The sequence below is a fragment of the Geotrypetes seraphini genome, chromosome 1, assembly GCF_902459505.1.
Source record: "Geotrypetes seraphini chromosome 1, aGeoSer1.1, whole genome shotgun sequence".
In the NCBI taxonomy this organism is placed as follows: Eukaryota; Metazoa; Chordata; class Amphibia; order Gymnophiona; family Dermophiidae; genus Geotrypetes; species Geotrypetes seraphini.
This window is the reverse complement of record NC_047084.1, coordinates 353,412,733-353,434,704: the sequence shown is the minus strand read 5'-3', so window position 1 is coordinate 353,434,704 and position 21,972 is coordinate 353,412,733. Positions and strand designations below refer to the sequence as shown.

The window sequence follows — 21,972 nt, the reverse complement described above, 5'->3', positions numbered from 1 at the left end:
CCATCTTCCACGGAACTGAGGTTAAGCTCACTGGTCTGTAGTTCCCCAGGTCGCCTCTAGATCCCTTTTTAAAGATAGGTGTAACATTCGCTATCCTCCAGTCCTCCGGGATTACCCCTGTTTTCAAGGATAGGTTGCAAATCTTCTATAGTAACTCCGCTATTTCATCTCTGAGCTCCTTCAGTATTCTCGGGTGGATTCCATCTGGTCCCGGCGATTTGTCAGTTTTTAATCTATCTATCTGGGTGATGTCATCCAAGGAGCCCCATAGTGGACAGTCTTGCAAGCAGACTTGCTTGTAGAACTTTCAAAGAGTTCGCGAGTGCTGCACCATGCATGCGCGATTGCCTTCCCGCCGAACGCATGCCTTCAGGGGGGACAGGCAGGCTTTCAGGGGTGGGGTGTAGGCCTTCAGGGGGACAGACCTTCTAAGTGCCATTGCTGCTTTTCATCAGCCTATTGAAGGGAAGCCCCTCACGGCTCTTCCTGTGGTTTCCAGATTTATGAAAGGACTTTTCAATGTCAACCTACATATCAATCCGCCTCCGGTGGTTTGGGATCTCAGTCGTGTTCTTACTCATTTGATGAAGCCTCCTTTCGAACCAATAGATATGACTCATCTGAAATATCTCACTTGGAAAGTGTTTTTTCTCATAGCACTCACCTCTGCTATGCGAGTCAGTGAGCTCCAAGCTCTAGTAGCTGACCCACCTTTCACAGTCCTCCGTACTTCGTACTCATCAACCAATCTATTCTTTTTCCTGTTTTTTTTTCCAAAGCCTCATTCTCATCCTGGAGAAATAGCGCTTCCTACTGTGGACTGTAAGTGTGCTTTGGCTTCTACTTGCAACACACTCAACCTCACAGAACTACTGAGCGGGCAGGGGGTGTTGATTGGGAGGTGAGGAAGAATCAGGAATAATAACATAAAGAAAAGAAAAAAAGAGACTTATCAACTGCCTGAGTTTTTGGAAGGACTGTCCGTGGCTGAGTACTGCAGCTTAACATGGATTGACTCAATGCACTGGGACTTTTCTTCATTCGCCAACACTAATAGACTAATTGCATGATTTATTATTGCTCCCGTTGTTATCGGCCTGAAATGACAGAACGAAATTCAAGAGACTGAACTTTAAAATTTTTTGTTTGATTTGTTTTCTTTGCAAATGTGGACTTGTTGATTTGCATTTTAGCCTCTTTATGGACTTGTGCAGTGTTAGTTTATATGTTTGCAATAATATTATCACAACAGGCCTATCAGAAGATTCATGTGTTTTGCCTGATTGCCTCTTTTAGGTACCGCCTATGAGCATGACCTGATAATGTTTGCAGTCAACCAGGTCTGCACCATTCTGAGCCTGACATAATCTTGCGTGCAGTTGAAAAGTTTTGTTAATTTATTCCCTTAGAGGGGTAGCTGCCTAAAAAGATGAAGCCATTAAATGTCAAATGTATACTGCCATGAGGCCCCATGGTACCGCTGTCAGCTATCCTTCAGAACATTGACATGGCTCTTCTTTTGGTCATATGAATCCTTACCTTGTCTGTATTTTGTTTTACTTGTTCCTTGGACTTGAACAGTTTGGGAAACACACCTTACAATGTTGTTTGTGCATATTCAACAATGTATAGTTTCATAGATTGCAAAAGTTTTAGTTTAATTCTTGACAAGTCTTTTCTGTTCTCCTTTATGTGAAAGTTATATTAATATAGAAGTGAAAGCACCATTTACTTCTTTTAAACTAATTTCAATGAGAGAAATATGCAAAAATTCACTTTCAGTGGTATTGTGAGAATGGGAATATAACTCTGTGTCCACAGTTTAGGAGAGTTAGAAAAACCAAAAGGAACACCAAAAATAGTACAAGTCACTTGAAATACCAATAGGTGCTCAGAACCACAAGGGTGGTAAGAAACTTGCAAACGGGGACAAGCCCCTAATGCAGTTTCACAATTCTGTCATCGCACCTTCTTCTTAAGTCAGTGAAAGATTTTTTGTGTATGCAGTATCTCACAACTTAATCTTCAAAGTGAACAACATGAAATATTACTTAGCTTAAGTAGAAAAGAAGTGTTGACTGACGTTTATGACTGCAGTAGGCTCTTACAGCGGGCTCTTACGGCTGCAGTCATAAACTTCAGTTGAAACTGTTGATGGACTTTAAAAAATGCTGTAGGTGTCAAAGGCCTATTTCCCTCACTGACTCTCATAGTTGGTGTCTACATGTCTAGGCCTGAACACCGGGATGGAGACTTGTGCCTAGTGTTCCACCCTACAGAAGCACTCTATCAAAGCCTGTCGGCTTCAGCAGGAGAAATTGTTTGGTGTGGCCATGGACATTGAAAAGAGCTCGCAACCATCAACATCGAAGACTCCTGCATCAGAATCGGGAGATCTTGCACCATCAGGGAAGCCAGCTAAGAAGCTACCAGCTTCCCAAACAACGTTGCAGGTCATAACAGCATCAAGTCACTTGATGTAGACCAAGCAATGATGCCCATGTTCACCACTATTGCGGCTTGTCTCTCCTTTGAGGTGTTCATCCTCATCGAGGTCACCCTCTCTGAGACAAGCTGTTCCACCAATGGTACCAGCAGATAAGCCACGGTACTGGTGCTTTCATTTCGGGAGAAGCTCGTTGAGTTCTTCCAGAGGGAGCTTGGTAATATGTTCAAACTCCATGCACCAGTGCTTACATTGACTCCCTTGGTACTGGCTCAGTCTGAGCATACTGCCACGAGGCCCTACGGTACCACAGTCAGCTATCCTTCAGAACATTGACATGGCTCTTCATCGAGTCATCATCGATCCTCAACTTGATGTTCTACTCCACGACATTAATCATCTCATTGAAGGTCCAGTTCTCCGTCGGTGCATCAATCCACTACTTCAAGGCATCAACGTTGTTCTTCTACTTGACTTTCAAAGTCAGGGAAGCATCGATCTTCATCATGTGCTTCAAAACGCAAAAGAGCTTCTCACCAATCCTCATCATCATCTTCCTCAGATCAGTACCAAAGTCGTCAAAATCATCGATCCCCTTGATGCACAGCTTCTCCAAAACTTCTCTACGATTATGATTTACAGTCTGAATTGGAAGATGACCTCTCTGGTTCTGCAACTGAGGCTTATGATACCCCTTCGGAACCATCTCCTCCGGAAACTCCTCAAAGAGAAGAAATCTCCTACAGAAAGACTGTCTTTTACTAAATATATTAGACAGCTAGGCAAAGACCTGCCTGTCAAACTGGAATCTGACTCGGGCTTCAGTGCTGAATACTTGGAAGCCTTGGACTATGATGAGCCTCTCAAAGAGCTCCTCAAATTACCACTGCATGGTATTCACTGGATTGGCCACCGTGAGAACGGGCTGCTGGGTTTGATGGACCATTGGTCTGACCCAGTAAGGCTATTCTTATGTTCTCAAAGAGACTCTTTATAAGAATTGGGAAACATCCTTGACTGTAACAGTAGCTTCAAGAAAGCTTGATTCTATTTATAGAATAATTTCTTCTCCAGTGTTTGATAAACCACAACTTCAACATCAGTCATTACTTGTGGAATCAACCTTTAAAAAGTATTTTGTTTCAAAGGTCTATGCCTCAGCGCCTCTAGGGCAAGAAGGCTAGACTATGGGCAAATTTGGATGTCACCATTACCAAAATTCTATGTTGACAGAGTCCTTAATTACAGTTTCTACCTGCTTGTTATCTTAAACATCTAGTACGAAAATTACTTTCCTTTGACAAATATATTCCTGCTCAACATCTTCAGGAATTTCACAACATCTTTCGAACTCTTTCCCAAACCAGAAAGTATTTGGCGAGATCTGCTTATGATGCCTTTCAGTTGTAATCTAGAGCAGTTGTCCTCAACCCTGCCCTGGAGAACCACTAGCCAGTCGGGTTTTCAGGATAGCCCTAATGAATATGCATGGGGCAGATCTGCATTCCTATCATCTTCATTACAAACAAATCTCTTTCATGCATATTCATTAGAGCTATTCTGAAAACCTGACTGGCTGGTGGTCCTCCAGGACAGGGTTGGGAACCACTGATCTAGAGCATCTACTATGTCAGTGGCTATGAGATATCTAGCGGGGTTGAGAGTCTCGGATATGGACATCAACCTCTAAGACAGATTACCTAGTATTCTCTGTTTGGGAGAAGAACTTTTTGATGATTCCATTGAAGTGGCCACACAAAAGTTAACTCAACATGAAAAGAATTGGAATTCTTTAGTCAGAACAAAGTCTAAGTCTCCCTCGGTTTCACAGTCATCTAAAACTCCCTCTTCATATCAGAGACAATTTTCTGTCAAACTTTCTGTCTCCTGTCCACCTCAACAGAAGAAGCAAAAGCAAGTGTCCTCAAAAATCTCAACCAGCAGCTCCTCAAAAACCTGCTCAGACTTTTTGACGTGCTCATGGAGAACATAGCTGCTGTCTCTCTCTCAGCCTCTTCCTCAGCCAATCAGAGGTTGGCGCCAACTATATCATCCACGTTGGACGCTGATAACAACTGACCTGTGAGTTCTCAAAGTCATTCAAAAGGGTTACTCTCTTCATTTTATCACTACCTCTCCAAATCATCATCTAAGAGAGTCTTTTTTGAACCCTCAGCAGACGTCCCTTCTTCTTCAGGAGATAGAATCTCTACTCACTCTGAATGCTATAGATAGAGTACCTCCTGCTTAAAAGAATCAGGGCTTCTATTCCTGGTATTTTCTCATCCCAAAGAAGACGGGAGATCTAAATTAAAACTAAACTAAACTAAAGCTTAACTTTGTATACCGAGTCATCATTCTGAGAAGGCTCAACTCAGTTTACAGCAATTAATAAACAGGGAATGATTTACAAATGATAAATAGAAGATAATAGCAAAATTTCAAAAGAATTAATTTTCAAAATGTTTTGCAAATAGTTTTTAAAGATTAAGGAAAAATAGAAATGAACTAGAATTCCTTAAAAAAAAGGGGAGATCATTCCAGAGTTGAGAAAGTTTAAAGACCAAAGATTGACTGAAGATCTTGACTCCTTTAATCCCTTTTTTAGAAGGAAGGGAGAGTTTAAATTGTTGGATACCTCTTGCAAAGGAGAATCAGTACACATTCCAAAATAAAGGAATAGCGTGTGCTAGACTTTAACGCCAGCATTGAGCTGGCGTTGGTTCTAGAAGTGTAGCACATTGTGTAGCATGTGTTAATTTCCTGTGTGCGCTAAAAATGCTAGCGCATCTTAGTAAAAGGAGCCCTAAGACTTGAGACCAGAAGGATTCTAGGCAGATTTTCTTTCTAAAAGTAACAGTTTTTTTTCTGTAAACATTGTGTCGGAATAGGGGATATAAAAATAGGAAGTGAAAACTCACCAAGGTAGTGATCAGTCCAAGGGACTTGCTGCCAGTGGACAGGATCAATAAAAGTCTGTTGGATGGTATGATAAAAAAAAAAAAACAACTAACAATATCCAGTGAATGACCTTTTTCATGGGTTGAAGTAAAAGGTGAAGATAAAAAAAACCCAATGACTGAAGAAAAAGGATGAAATCAGTGCCATCCCTATTATTAGTATCTTGAAGATGTAAATTTAAGTCACCTAACACTAATAATCTATGAAATTTAGTTGAAGCATTGGCGATCGTATCCAAAACAGAAGAAGAAGATCTATCCCAAGGAATTGGGGGTTGATAGAAAAGGAGAATACCCAGAGGGTGGGAAGAAAGTTCATCTTTAACAAATGCTAGCAAATACTCTAACTCTGGGCTACTAGCCTTTTCAAGCAGTTGAACATTAAAAAAATGATTTAAATAATAAAGCTAGTCCACCACCTTTTTTATTGTTTCTGAAAGACAATAGGCTCCTAAAGCCCTGGGGGCAAATGTCATTTTGGGTAAAAGTGTCATCCTGAGAAATTTTAGACCTCAGGGAATTGAACAAATGCTTGGTAAAAGAAAAGTTTTGCATGTTGCCTTGGCAACTCTATATTCCCTCTTAGATCAAAACGATTGGCTATGCTCTCTGGATCTAAAAGAAGCTTATACCCACATACCAATTAATCCTGCCCACAGGAAATTTCTGAGATTTCAAGTAGCCCATCAACACTTTCAGTTCAAAGTTCTGCCTTTCAGCCTGGCATTCTGCCCAGAGTATTCACCAAGTGCCTGGTAGTAATGGCAGTAGCTTCAAGGGCTCAAGGACTCCAAGTTTTTCCTTATCTCAATGATTGGCTTATAAAAGTTGCTTCTCATCCTGTTTCTTCAGCAGTTGGGGTTTGAAGTCAACTTTCCAAAATCTCAACTTCAACCCTCTCAAACTCTACAAGTCATAGGGGCCCTGCTCGATTCCATTCAACTCAGGGCATTCCTACCTCAGCAAAGACAAGACAATTTGATTCAACTTTGTAACCATGCTTCTCACCTTCTGTCCATCTCAGCCAGGAGGATGATGATACTATTGGGTCACATGGCATCCACAGTCCATGTTACCCCCTTTGCGAGACTCCATTTCAGGACACCTCAGTGGTCACTATCATCCCAATAGTCTCAAGCTCTTGATCCACTCTCACAAGAGATTACACATACACATCTTCACTTTGTCAATCTCTGCAATGGTGGATGAATTCCTCAAATCTTTCCAAAGGGCTGTTGTTTTAAATCCCTCCACATCAGAAAGTTCTGACCACAGCCTCTTCCAAATATGCTTGGGGAGTTCATCTGGATGGTCTTCGCACAATGTCAGTGGTACGCCCAAAAGCAGCAAAGCCACATCAATCTCTTGGAACTCAGGGCCATTAGCAATGCTTTCATAACTTTTCAGCACATTATATCCAATCAAGTTCTATTAATATGCACAGACAATCAGGTGGCAATGTATTACATAAACAAACAAGGAGGAACAGGTTCTTTCAGTCTTTATCAAGAGGCCGAGAAGATTTGGAATGGGCTATTGCTCACAACATATTCATCAAAGTGGTCTATATTCAAGGAGAGAAGAATTCTCTCACCGACAAACTCAGCAGATTTCTCCGACCACACGAGTGGACGCTCAATTCCATGGTCTTGTGTCAGATATTCTCTCTTTGGGGGACTCCTCAGATAGACCTGTTTGCGTCCCCCCCCCCCAATCACAAGCTGCCTCAATTCTGTTCCAGACAATACTCTCTGCAACATCTAGAGGCAGATGCTTTTCTCCTGGATTGGATGCACAAATTCCTTTATGTGTTTCCACCAATTCCTCTCATTTTCAAAATGCTAGTCAAGCTCAAATGAGAATCAGTCACCATGATCCTGATAGCCCCTCGATGGCCCAGACAACTGTGGTTCTCCCTTCTACTTCAGCTCAGTGTCAAGGAACCAATACCACTGCAGATCTTTCCATCTTTTCTTACACAGAGTCAAGGATCTCTCTTACATCCCAATCTACAGTCCTTGCACCTGACAGCTTGGTACCTCTCAGGATGACCTCAGCTGACACTGATCTTTCTGATCCTGTCCGGGTCATTTTGGATGCATCCAGAAAACCTTGTACACAGCAGTGCTACCAAAATAAGTAGATACACTTTTCTACGTGGTGTACTCTTCATTATCATGATGCTTCATTTTCCTCTATATCTTCAGTATTGGATTATTTTCTACATTTATCCAACTCAGGTCTTAAAACCACTTCGGTTAGAGTTCATCTTAATGCTATCAATGCTTTTTATGGACCAGTTAACAGTAAACCTTTGACTGCTCATTCTCTTGTTTCCAAATTCATAAAAGGACTTTTCAATATGAAACCACCTCTCAAACCGCCTCCTGTGGTTTGGGAGCTCAATGTTCTCTCTAAACTGATGAAGCCTCCTTTTAAACCAATGTTTTTGGCTCATCTTAAATATCTTACTTGGAAAGTGGTATTTCTAATCTCCATTACTTCTGCTCATCGAATGAGCGGTCTTCAAGCACTGGTGGTGGACCCACCTTTTACAGTGTTCCACCATGATAATTCCTCCCAAATGTAGTTACGGAATTTAATTTGAATTAATCCATTGTGCTTCCAGTGTTTGTTTTTTTTTTTTTCCAAAGCCTCATTCTCACCCTGGAGAAATAACTCTTCATACTTTGGACTGCAAATGAGCTTTGGCTTATTACTTACATGGACTAAGCCACATAGAACATCTCCTCAACTGTCCATCTCCTTTGATCTTAACAGGTTGGGCCGGCCTGTATCTAAGAAAACTATTTCCACATGGTTGGTGGCCTGTATTGCCTTCTGTTATGCTCAGGCTGGGCTACAGCTCAGGGGTTGTGTGACAGCACACAAAGTCTGAGCTATGATAGCTTCAGTTGCTTTCTTACATTCTACTCCTAGTGATGAGATCTGTAAAGCTGCTACTTGGTCCTCAGTTCATACATTCATGTCTCACTACTCTCTGGAATCTTATTCCAGACGGGCTGGTCACTTCGGCCAAGCAGTATTGCAAAATTTATTTTCTTAATGGCCAACACTCCCTCTATCCCATTGTAGTAAGCTAGGGAGTCCCACAAGTGAGAAAATGCTGTCTGCTTATTCTGGCATAAAGCACAGTTACTTACCGTAACAGGTGCTATCCAGGGACAATAGGCAGATATTCTCACAACCCATCCTCCTCCCCTAGTTGGCTTCTTATCTTGCTTACAGAGCTGAGAAACTGCAGGCAGGCAGGAAGGCACTCGCTTTTAAAGCTGGCCATGGATGACATCACCCACATGTAAGAATATCTGCCTGCTGTCCCTGGATAATACCTGTTACGGTAAGTAACATTGATTTTCCTGCATCCCAGTTTGCTGCACTTCTGCTAAGCCATGTAGTTTATGATATATTTGACACTAATCAACCCTTGTCCTTTCCCCACAGAATATTTTAGATTATAAGCCACTCAGAAGGTTTACCCTTGGTGTGGGACAGTAAGATTTGAATAAACTTGGAAACTAAGTAGTCTGATTTTGAATTAATGTTATATAGCAGATTAATCATGATAGATACCATTTTTTTTGTCATTATATGCTGCAGGATTCTTATTACTCTCCTAGATGGGAGAAAACAAGGTTTGGAGCTTGGTACCTTCACCCACAAACTTGGAAAAAACTAAAAGCAGATGAGCCTTTACAAGATCCAAATGCTGGAGCCTATGGAGTGACTGTGGAATTGTTGAATAAATTAAAAGAAAAGGTGCAATGTGTTTAAATATTGTAGGGGTCTCCTTCTTCTGGTAGTTAGAATATTTTTATATATATCTATCCTATACAATGGAGCTGGTTGTTATTTTTATTTTATCTATCAGGCATTAAAACTCTGCCCTTCACAACTAAACTAAACTCAGAATTAATTAATAAATTAAATATCTAAATCCATATATACCATTAAATTAGAAACAGTTTAGATATGAATGCAAATCATATAATCATGAAATACGAGGTCTGACAATTAACCCCCCTCTTCTACGAAACCGCACTAGCGGTTTTAGCGCAGAGAGCCGTGCTGAATGGCCCGTACTGCTCCTGACGCTCAGAGGAACCCGATGAGCGTCGAGAGCAGTGTGGGCCATTCATAATCCGTTCCATCAAAGCAAGTTTCCCCATAGGAAGTAAGGGAAACTTGCTTTGATATGTTCCCACCCCCTACCTTCCCCCCCCCCCCCGAGGCCAGCAGCGCTGCTCCCCCCCCACGAGAACCGGCATTGCTCCCCCCCGAAGGCCCCCCTTGCGATCCGGCCCCCCCCCCCCCCCGCCGCCATCGGGCACCCCCCCGCCGCTACCTGAGATCCCCCAACCCACCCGAACCCTCTTCTTACTTCCAGTGTAGCCTCCGCACCGGCACCGGCACCAGCATGTCCTGTGCCCGAAAATCTGCTTCCTGTGCCGGGCCTTGAGCATGCGCCCTCCCCCTTCGCCCCCTAAAGCAGGAGCGGCAGCGCTGCTCTTGCTGGCTGGCCGCTGCCACACCTGCTTTAGAAGGCGAGGGGGGAGGGTCAGTCGGGAAGTGCTGCTCTCTGGCTTCCCCCCTGGCGTCCATCCCCCCCCGACTTTTGGCTTCACCCTGGTGTTCGGCTTCCCCCCCTCCCACCGGCCTCCCCGCACCATATACCTTTGAGGAATAGCCTACAGATAAGATTGCGATGCTAGCGATCTTTGCACTGCTTCTGAGCTGTTTCCTCCGCCACGATCCTGCCTCTGACTTCAGAGGAGGGGCGGGACCGCGGCAGAGGAAATAGCTCAGAAGCAGTGCAAAGATCGCTAGCATCGCAATCTTATCTGCAGGCTGCTTCTCAAAGGTAAACGGTGTGGGGAGGCCAGGGGGTAGCTGGACACCAGTGGGAAGCCAGGGGGAACATGTAGGTATTCGGGGGGGGAGGGGGAAGCAATCCTTCGGAGTGTGGGGTGGAACAGGCCTTCAGGGGGGATAGGCAGGCATTCAAGGGGACAGGCAGGCAGGCCTTCAGGGGTGGGATGAAGGCTTTTAAGGGGGGGACAAGCTTTCAATGGGGGAGAGACAGGCCTTCAAGGGCGGTGCAGGCCTTCAGGGGGAGGTGCAGGCCTTCATGGGGGGACAGACCTTCAAGGGGGGACAGGCAGGCAGGCATTCAGGGAGACAGGCAGGCAGGCATTCAGGGGTGGGATGCAGGCTTTTAAGGGGGGGGACAAGCCTTCAAGTGAGGGGGAGACCGGCCTTCAAGGGGGGACAGGCCTTCAGGGGGAAGTGCAGGCCTTCAGGGGGAGGTGCCGGCCTTCGGGGGGACAGGCAGGCCTTCGGGGGGATGCAGGCCTTCAAGGGAGAGGTGCAGGCCTTCGGGGGGGACAGAGCTTCAGGGGAGGGGGGCCCCCGTGTAGAAGTACAAGGAGGGAGGGAGGGAAGAGGGTTCAAAGAGACGTGTATATGCCGGACTTTGGGGTGGAAGAAATGATAGGTCTGAAAATAGAGAAGAGGGAGAGAGATGATGGACAATGGGATTTAGGGAAGGAACAGAAAGGGAGAGAAGTTGGACACAAGGGATGGTGTGGAGGGGGGATAGAGATACTGGATAGTAGTTGGGAAAAGAAAGGGAGAGATGGTGGACCCTGGGATGGTGGGGAAGGAGGGAGAAATGCAGGATGAAAGGGTAGTTAAGAAAAGGTGGATCTGTGGAGGGAGACGAAAAAAAGGAAAAATGCCAGACCTGGGGGAGGGAAGAGAAATGGAAGGGGAGGACAGAGATGGCAGATGGATGGTTAGAACGGAGAAAGAAGAAAGACCCTGGCAAGCAAGTTATCAGAAGACTGGGACCAACAAGATTTGACTAATGACCAGACAACAAAAGGTAGAAAAACTAATTTTATTTTCTGTTTTGTGATTACAATATGTCAGATTTGAAACGTGTATCCTGCCAGAGCTGGTGTTAGACCGCAAACGTGAGCTAGGATTTAACAGAGAGAGGAAAAGTCTTTTTTGTTTGTTTATTTTGTTTACACCACAGTGCCAGTGTGGTTAGGAGAAGGCAAAGAGGGTGAAGAGGCTGTAAAATAAACCCATCAGGATGTTTGAAAAAAAACTACCCAATTGGGCAGGAAAATCAAATCGAAAAACCAATTCAATAGGCTGAATCGAATCAAATTTTTTTATGAATTGGGCAGCACTAGTAGGCACATATTAGTGTGGTCTATTCAGTTTGTGGTCTGTATGTTGTTTTTGGGTAGACAAGTGCTCTTTGTTGGGTGTGTGGTTTAGTCCTGAAAGGGTTTGTTGGTCTTCTCCTCCATATTGGTGTGATGATGTGGTGTATGCAGGTCTTGGAGTTTATGTTTTTGTCTGTAATGGTTCTCCTGGCTGGGTGGTGAATTCTATTTGTAGTTGAAATAATTGGTATTAGGGAGTTGTTGTTTGCTGCAGCCTTCCAGTTGGTTAGGAGCAAGATGATCAGTAGAATAGGTTGTGTTTGTGGTATAGCTTTCATTGTGAAAGATAGGAGGTTGAGGGTTAGTGGGAGTGAGGTTGTAGGTGATTTCCTGGGTGTTTGTTGGTGGCAAGTGATTGGGACTTGTGCCTTAGACGGTGTGCTGAACGGCTGCGCGCCATTAAGTTCTGAGCTTTTTAACTGGCTCAGTAGCTGGAGTGTCGGTGAGGGGCGGAGTGCTCTCCCACACCCAAGGGGATCCTCAGTTGCTCCGGGAAGAACAAAATGGCAGAGCCAAAGGAAAGGGGCACTTTTAAACAAGTAAGGTTTCCCGCTGAGTTCTCCAACTGGCTTAGCGGCTGGAACGTCGGTGAGGGGCAGAGTGCTCTCTCACACCCGAGGGTAAAATTGGTTACGATCATCCTCACTGACAAAACACGTCCAAACTCTAGAGATCTTATCCAGAGGATCTATAAACTCCACATAATTTTGGACTCAATATGAATTAAATCATGAGGATATTAACCCCATTAATTGTTATTCCTACTGGGACAAGTCTAGTAATTCGATTTCGGAGAATATTGCACCTAAATGTCTGTTTTGCTACTTGGGATCTAGCTAGGTGCTTGGGACCTGGGTTGACCACTGTTGGAAACAGGATACTGGGCTTGATGGACCTTCGGTCTGTCCCAGTATGGCATTCTTATATTCTTAATGTCAGCTCTACCACAGAAATGAAATCAGGCAGTGGAGGGACAATCCGTGGCAATATGACCTAATCTGAAGACATGGCAAATGAAGACCAGACATTGCCACCCAAAGATACAAAAGCTGAAGTCTCACGTCTCCCAACTATCAGGGTCCCTAAAGCTAGTAACTGTCATCTGAAACAGCTTCCAGATCCCTGCTGGCAGTGCTGACCTATCTGGGAGCAAAGAAATCCTGAAGAAGTGTTTGACTGGAGTCTGAGAACGGGTAATAACTTGAGAGGAGGGAGAGGGTAGGGGGTAGGAGTGGAACAAGGGAGGAAGGAGCATTTAGAGAAAAGTGAGGAGCAAAAGGAAGGGAAGAAGACAGAAAAAAGGAGCAGGAGGGTCAGGAAAGAGGGAAGTGCTAGAGAAGAAAAGAGGAGAAAAGGTAGAGAACAGGACTTCAGCTGCTTCCTCTTTGGGTGGCTGCTCCATCTACAATGTCTTCAGGTTAAGTGGCCTTATCACCACTCCACCCCTCCATTCACTACTAGGCTGCTAAATCTGTAGTTGGCAGGGCTTCTCCTCTCCAGTGCTATTGTGCTGCCTGGCTGGCAGTAAGGCCCCAAACGTCTATATAGATAATACCAAGGTAGAAAAAGGTCATCCTCCCTCACTATATAGCAGCATAGTCAGCTTTTATCCATATAGCTAAGCAGGTTAATTTAAGTGAATGAGAAGGCTGTCCTAAATTAAACCTCATTGTTAAACCTCATTGTTATACAAGTATAACAATGGCATTGGTGGGGTCTGTATTCAGTGTATATACAGTACTGCGGGCCAGCTTTTAAGAAAATACAGTCACTGCTCATATTTAAAATTGACCTGATGTTTATGTATAGGACAGCATGAAGTTTCAGAATTGTATTACTTTGAAGTAAAACAATTCAACTGGCAGCATTAATGGGTTCCAATTCCAGGCATCAGTTGAAACCTGTGGCGTACTAAGGGAGGGGGCAGACCGCCCTGGGTGCCATCTTGGTGGGGGCACCGGCATCTCTTACCCATCCCCCATGTCATGCTCGTGCCCTCCCTTCCCCTCACCTTAAATCTTCACCACTTTAAATTTTCACCAGTGCAAGCAACTTCTCCAACCGGCTACTCATGCCAGTCTGGCTCACCTCTGAAATCACTTCCTGGTTGTGGGGCCTGGAAGTGACATCGCCGGTGTGAGCAGCAGACTGGAGAAGTTGCTTGTGTTGATTAAGATTTAAAAAGGGCACGAGTGTGTCGCAGGGGGCGGAGAGGAAGGTGCCACCACCTCTGGCGCCTTGTACCTTCGCTATGCCAACTGTTGAAACCAGAACTTTACTCCTTGCAGAGATTAAGCAGAAGGGCAAAATATATGTGGTGATTGACATTTTTTTACAACTATTACAGGATGAAGAAATTGTGAGATTACATTCAACAAAGGCTTTTAAGGCATTCATTGACAGGAAGGGTTACAGAAGACCTGAGGTATGGTATAAAAGAAATAAACAGGCCAGTTTTTAAATAACCCATGCAGTTATAAAGCATGTTACATAGAAACATGATGGCAGATAAAGATCAATTGGCCCATCTAGTCTGCCATAAATGGCATGCAGAAGAAGATAGCCCAATTTTACAGAAGCACCACTATTATATTTTATTTATTTATCTTTTAATTATTTATATTTGGCTACTTTATCATATTTCCCTTCTGTCCTGGTGGGCTCAAGGGGATTAAGTGACTTGCCCAGGGTCACAAGGAGCAGTAAAGGGTTTGAACCCACAACCTCAGGGTACTGAGGCCGTAGCTCTAACCACTGCACCACACACACTCAGATGTTGCTTCCTTTAACTTGCTTAGTGCATGTACTTGTATGTCCTTCTTTCAAAAAGAAAAGTGCCTGCATTAGAAGGGGCCTCATGCTTTCCACTTGTTTATTTTCGCAAGTTGCCTCAATGGAGTAAAATAGCACATGCACTCCTTAAATGATCATCCACATGTGCTTTTTTCCTCCCCAAATTAAAAATGTGTCTGGGAACACATCTTTTCAGTTCGGTTAAAAGTATGTGTGCTATGGAGGCATGTGCTGGTGGAATGCATGTATCTTATAGACCAGTGTTTCCCAAGTCAGTCCTGGAGTACCCTCCAGCTAGTCAGGTTTTCAGGATATCCACAGTGAATATGCTTAAAATTGATTTGCATACATTGCCTCAGTTATATGCAAATCTCTTTCTTACACATTCATTCATTGGAGATATCCTGACAATCTGACTGGCAAGGGGATAATTCGGATCGACTTGGGAAACACTGTTATAGATAGCTAGGTTCCTTCTTTTAGTATTTCTGTTCCAAACTTCCTAAAATATTGTTCCCTTTCTCTCCATACATACTGCCACACAAACAACTTACAAATTGGTGGCGGTAGGGGAGGGGGGTAATATTCAGCCAACAGCAGTGTTCCCGCTAAGCTGCGCTGGCCTGCGCTCGCGCACAAAATATTACATCGCAGCGCACAAGTTTCTCTTCACAGCGCACACACGCGTCGCAAAGGTAAGGGGAGGTAAGGGGACGCATTGGGGGGATTGCACTTCCCCACAATTGCCATGCTTCGGTTCCTCTTCTTCCTTCCTTCCTCCCCCCCCCCGCGGGACCCTGCGGCACCATCAACTCTTACTCCCTCTAATGTCGGCCCTGCAGCTCCAGACTTCCTCGCACCTTCTCCCCTCCCCCTTTGGATCGCTATTATTTTAAATGTTATAGCCGCGGAGCTGTATCCATCAGTGGAGATGTCTAACCTCGGCCTGCCCCGGAACTCTTACTGCAACAGTGACTTCCTGTTCCTGCCTAGACGGGCGGCTGCTGCAGTAAGAGTTCCGGGGCAGGCCGAGGTTAGACATCTCCACTGATGGATACAGCTCCGCGGCTATAACAGCTCCTGCAGCTCTGCACTTCCCCACAATTGCCATGCTTCGGTTCCTCTTCTTCCTTCCTTCCTCCCCCCCGCCCCCCGCGGGACCCTGCGGCACCATCAACTCTTATTCCCTCTAATGTCGGCCCTGCAGCTCCAGACTTCCTCGCACCTTCTCCCCTCCCCCTTTGGATCGCTATTATTTTAAATGTTATAGCCGCGGAGCTGTATCCATCAGTGGAGATGTCTAACCTTGGCCTGCCCCGGAACTCTTACTGCAGCAGCCGCCCGTCTAGGCAGGAACAGGAAGTCACTGTTGCAGTAAGAGTTCCGGGGCAGGCCGAGGTTAGACATCTCCACTGATGGATACAGCTCCGCGGCTATAACATTTAAAATAATAGCGATCCAAAGGGGGAGGGGAGAAGGTGCGAGGAAGTCTGGAGCTGCAGGGCCGACATTAGAGGGAGTAAGAGTTGATGGTGCCGCAGGGTCCCGCGGGGGGGGGGGGGGGGAAGGAAGGAAGAAGAGGAACCGAAGCATGGCAATTGTGGGGAAGTGCAGAGCTGCAGGGAAGAGTGTTGCGGTACCCAGCTGGAGGGAGAAGGAAGATGAGGGAGGGAATTAAAGGAGATGCCAGGGCTTGGAGCTTAGGAGGAAGGTATGCCAGTCTAAGGGAAAAGGAAGGGGGAGATGTGAGAGCATGGAGGGGGAGCGAAAGATGGAAGAAAAGGAAAGGAGAGAGATGCCAGAGAATCAGGGAAGGGGAGATACCAGACTATGAGGAGAGGTGTGGGAGAGGGAAGGCGAGGAGAGAGATGCCAGACCAATGGGGTGAAAGGAGAGATGGAAGGGGGAGGCATACAGTTTCTGGAAGGGGCATAGAAGGAGAGAAGATGCCATATAGGGGAAGAGAGACGGCAGACAGTGGATGGAAGGAAGAGAGTTACAAGAAGATGAGGAAAGGAGAAACCACAGAAGACAAAGGTAGAAAAAAATTTCTATTTATTTATTGCTTTAGGAGACATGTGTCACTGTTTCTGTGAAGCATTGTATTCAGAGTCCAGCTTCTTGCTGGTTCAATTTAACCTTTGTCTATGTATTTTTATTTTATCCCCCCTTTTACAAAACTGTGAAGCGTTTTTAGCACCAGCCTTGGTGGTAGCAGCTCTGATGCTCAGAATTTTATGAGCATCAGAGCTGTTACCTCCGTAGCTAAAATCCACACTACAGTTTTGTAAAAGAGGGAGGGGTTAGTTTGTGATTACATATTCCTTACTAGGCGAAGGTGTTTTCTGTGTTCTGTGTGTTTTCTGTTAGGATTGACGGTGTAGGATTGATCTGTGCTGGTCTGGCTTGTTTAGTTTTACAATGGGTGTATTGATGTACTGCTCACTGCAATATGTAAGATGCTGCCTTTTCCTAGGTACTCATGTGTGACGTGTGGTTTGTTACTAAAAATCATGTTTTTCTTACAGATGGGGGGGGGTGCCAAAAAATGATGGGCCCCGGATGTTACATATGCTAGGTACGCCACTGTATGTAAAGATACCAGAAAGCTGGCGTAGCAAAAACTTCTAAGTTTTGAGTATTTAACCCTCCCACAATCTCACGGGCACTCGTTTCAAGTTTATTGAGATTTTGATTTAAACGCAATATCAAATATTTTCAATGCGTATAACAAAAATAAATTTGGGGAAATAAATAAAACCATTTGAACCAGTGTTCCCGCTAAGCTGCGCTGGCGCACAAAATATTACATCGCAGCGCACACGTTTCTCGTCACAGCGCACAATCGGAAGAGGCGTACGGCAGATGGCAGGGCGGCGAGAGGAGAATCGGGCGAGTTGGCTCATAACTTGCTGGCGCCTGATATTTTTGGCTCACGGTGAAAAAAGTTTGCTCACAACACCCGCCCGCTTAGAGGGAACACTGGCCAACAGCAGTCAGTGTCTTTTAAAATGCTGACAACTTCAGGTGGAATTAGCCCCTGATATTCAGTTCTGGACCATGTCTGGGCACCGACACTGAATAACTGAGGTTAAATGTAGATGTGCCTGGCCACTGGAGCTTATGTGGGTCCCAGCTAATATTCAGTCGGGACTTGCATAAGATAGTTATGAGGGCCCAACCTGAATATCAGTCAGGACCTGCACAACCTTTTGAGGCTTTTTTCCCCCCAATGACACCTCTCCTGGCCCCTGAAAAAGCCCATTTTCATCTCTTCCTCATCACCCCAGCCTTCACTATGCAAAAGTCTACTCCCCCATCCAGAGCACTCTCCCAGCCTACCTTTGTTCCCTGGTGGTCCAATGAAGGCAATGGGGCAGGAGTAAAGGCCATATACACCTAACCCTTGTGGCTGGCTGCCTGTACAAAACTCACACTTTCAGGGTTATTGTAATATTCTTTATCTTTCGATCTCTAAGCAAAATATAAAAAGGTTACAGATTGTTCAGAACACTGCGGTAAGGTTGATTTTTGGTTTAAAACGATTTGACCATGTATCGCAATACTATCATAATTACATTGGTTGACTGTTGAGGCTAGAGTAATTTTTAAGTTTGGTTGTGTATGTTTTAAAGTGTTGCATGGATTACTGCCAATTTATCTTCTTGATCACATCAAATTTGCAAATAGGAAACATTTACAGTTAGTACGTTTTTTTTATTTTCCATTAGTTAAGGGAAGTATTTACAAACGATTCTTTTGTAAAATGTTGGCATATCAAGCAGCCCTTTGGGAAAAACAAGTTAGTATCTATATCTCTTTTTCCACCTCTTAGCTTTTAGAAAAAAATTGAAAACATATCTTTTTAGGAAATACTTAGACTAAATTCTTATAACATGCTATAATGTTAATATTTCCTCGGAAATATTTAGACTAAATACTTATGATCTGCTGTAATGTTAGTATTTCTTAATTTGTGAACCGCACAGAACCGTAAGGTAGTTGCGGTATATAAGAACTTATGTTATGTTATGTTATGTTACAGGCAGGAGCGAGTGGGCTTTGCTCCTGACCCATTTGCCCCCCTGAACCACACGGAGCAAAGGTAGGCCTGCGAGGGCCCACCCAGACCAAGAGAGGTTGAGGGTTGGTGGCATTCCAGGGAGAGGTTTTTCTATGGTCATGAAGGGACAGAGGGGCTCATATCCAGTAGCACTGCCCAGTTTAGTGTTGCTGAATATTGAAGGTTAGGCAGCCACAGGCAATTTAAGCAGGCAGAAGCTTCTCCTGCCCACTTAAATCACTTTGAATATTGAACTGTTCATTTTTTTTTTAATGTCAACACTACTTTGTCTATTTAAGAACATAAGAATGATCATACTGGGTCAGACCAATGTTCCATCTAATCCAGTATCCTGTTTGCAACAGTGGCAAATCCAACTCACAAGTACCAGGCACAATCCAAAATAGTAGCAAAATTCCATGTTACCAATCCCAGGGATTAGTCATGGCTTTATCCATGTCTATCTTAATAGCAAAAAATGGAATTCATTCAAAATTTTTTAAACCCAAATATTCTAACTGCTGTTACCACATCCTCTGGTAATGAGTTTCAGAGCTTAATTATTTGTTGACTGAACATAAAGTTTCCTTCTATTCATTTTAGAAGTATTCCCATGTAACTTCATTGAGTGTCCCCTAGTTGTTTTACTTTGGGAAAGAGTAAAAATTGATTCATGTTTACTTATGCTACTCTACTCAGGATTTTGTAGACCTCTGTCATATCCCCCCCTCAGCCATCTCTTTTGCAAGCAGAAGAGCCCTAATGTTTTAAGCCCCTCCTCCTATGAAAGGAGTTCCATTTCCTTAATCATTTTGGTCACCCTTCTTTGAACATATGGCAGTATAATATTCTTTGTCCTTTTTTTCTGTCCATTTCCTAATAATTCCTAGCATTCTGTTTCCTTTTTTGATTGCTGCTACACATTGGGCAGAAGATTTCAATGTATTGTCCATGATGACATGTTTCCTTGGCTGGTGATTCCTAATGTGGAACTTAGCATCAAGTGCATATGATTTGGATTATTCTTCCCAATGTGCATCACTTTGTACAGTATTTGCCCACATTCAATTTCATCTGCCATATGGACACCCAGTTTTTCAATTTCCTAAAGTCCTCCTGTAATTTCTTATAGTCTGCATACAATTTACCAACTTTGAATAGTTTTTTGATTTAATCATTTATTTAGCCCGTCCTCCCAAAAGGAGCCCAGAACGGGTTACAAGATTACACTCATAATATAAGTAGGACAAACCTTAGTGAGAAATACAGACTTGGCAGACATAGGGGGGTTTAGATCCCTCTTTTACTAAACTGCGCTAGCGGTTTTAGGGTGCGCGCTAGACGCTAATGCCAGCATTGAGCTGGCGTTAGTTTTTGGCGCGTAGCATGGGGTTAGCGCGCAGGGCAATGCAGCGTGCGCTAAAAACGCTAGCGCACCTTAGTAAAAGGAGCCCTTAGAGTACAGTATAGATATAACCTAGAGACTTAAAAATACAGACGTAATGGACATAAGGTGGTTTAAATTGCAGCATTTTCAGTATAGATTTAGCATAACATAGAGGTAAAATAGTATTTTCTTTGCAAGTGGGTGCATCGTTGTCGGAGAATGTGGTTGTAATTCAAGTTATATTTGCAGTGGCATATGAGTTTTGTGTCACCTTCAAATTTAATCACCTCACTCACTGCTTCCATTTCCAGATCATTTATAAATATATTAAATTAAATAGCACTAGACCCCATTGAGATTTATGACCATTTAACCCAGGGGTCTCAAAGTCCCTCCTTGAGGGCCGCAATCCAATTGGGTTTTCAGGATTTCCCCAATGAATATGCATCAAATCTATGTGCATGCATTGCTTTCAATGCATATTCATTGGGGAAATCCTGAAAACCCGACTGGATTGCGACCCTCAAGGAGGGACTTTGAGATCTCTGATTTAACCCTACTCTCCACTTTCTATCTACTAACCAGTTCCCAAACCACAACAGAACATTAGTAGTAGTAACATTGCCTTCTATTCCATGCTTTTTAGTTTTCTCAGTAGTCTTTTATGAGGAACTTTGTCAAAAGCTTTCTGAAAATACTACATAAATACACTAGATCAACTTACTCACTTTTATCCACGTTTATTCATGTTTTCAAAGGAATAAAGCAAATTGATGAGGCAATATTTCCTTGGCTAAATCCATGTTGATTCTGTCCCATTAAGCCGTTTGTCTATTCGTTAAGTAATTTTATTCTTTATAATGATTTCTATTACTTTGCAGGGCACTGATATCAGGCTTACTGGTCTGTAATTTCTGGGATCACTCCTGGAACCCTTTAAAAAAAATCAGTATTGCATTAGCCACACTTCAATCTTCACATACTACAAACAATTTTAATGACAGTTTACAGATCTAGAACCAGTCACATGCAAAACCTAAACCTTTCTAATTTTGCTTGTAGCCATATTCATAGGTAAAAATATATGCACTGGGTAAAAACATACTGGAATTGTTAAATCCTTAACAAATTCTGATGTCTCTTAAAGTTACACAATCTTGACTGCACTCAAAATCTTGAAATACTGCAAAATATCTCATTAAAGTACATATGCCTTTAGATGTTAATCATAAGAGTTGTTTTCTTCATAAAGCATTTCAGGATCTAAACTTGAATCCCCAGTATATATAGTCAATAAGCACATCTGTTCATCAGTAACTATATTTCAGTTTTTTCGCTCTTCCAGTTCCTGATGAAATTTTTTAATCAAACGCCAGAGAGCATGGATCGAAATACATCCAGATTGTCAACAGTGAATTTGTCAAAGAAAAACAGGTGGTCTGCCTCCACACATGGAGAAGCTGTTATAAATTAACCTTTTTTTCAACTTTGCCTCTGTTTTATGTTTCATGAGCTGAGGGAGAGGATTTCTAATAAATTATATTTCAGGCACATAGCCTTGCCTAATTAACAGTTTGGGTTGTACTTAAAGGATGATTGTATCTCTCTTACTTGTGAGCAACAGTTATGTAATCCAGTTTGTATATAAGCAAAAAAAGAAATTTGTAAATTCTTACAGTACTTTTCAGACTAATTTTTGACTTATGGCTATGTCCCTCTGTGGTAACCTCCTTCCACATCTAGGTGGGCAGACTTAGTCTTCAGTACAGTGGTTCTTTTCAAACTGATCATTCACATTGTTTGAAGAGCAAAGGATTGACCAAAGGTTTGATGGGCAATCATAGAGAGCTAATGCTTTCATCATGATTCTGGATTTGCAGTCCTATGTTCTAACCCACAGGTGTTAAAGTCGGTCCTCGAGGGCCAGAATCCAGTCGGGTTTTCAGGATTTCCCCAATGAATCTGCATGAGATCTATTTGCATGCACTGCTTTCAATGCATATTCATTGGGGAAATCCAGAAAACCCGACTGGATTCCGGCCCTCGAGGAGGGACTTTGACAC

At 43.5% G+C, this 21,972-nt stretch overlaps 1 protein-coding gene across 1 annotated transcript in view; it reads left to right on the top strand.

Moving 5' to 3' along the window:
- The window catches only part of FAM47E (family with sequence similarity 47 member E), a 133,471-nt gene extending 111,882 nt beyond the window's left edge, over positions 1-21,589 (top strand). Inside the window, exons 6-8 of the mRNA XM_033960519.1 lie at positions 9,028-9,186; positions 14,014-14,091; positions 21,255-21,589. Of these exons, the coding sequence (XP_033816410.1) occupies positions 9,028-9,186; positions 14,014-14,091; positions 21,255-21,383 (366 nt within the window). The 3' untranslated portion in view covers positions 21,384-21,589. The remainder of the gene's footprint in view (positions 1-9,027; positions 9,187-14,013; positions 14,092-21,254) is intronic.
- The last annotated feature ends 383 nt before the right edge of the window (positions 21,590-21,972 follow it).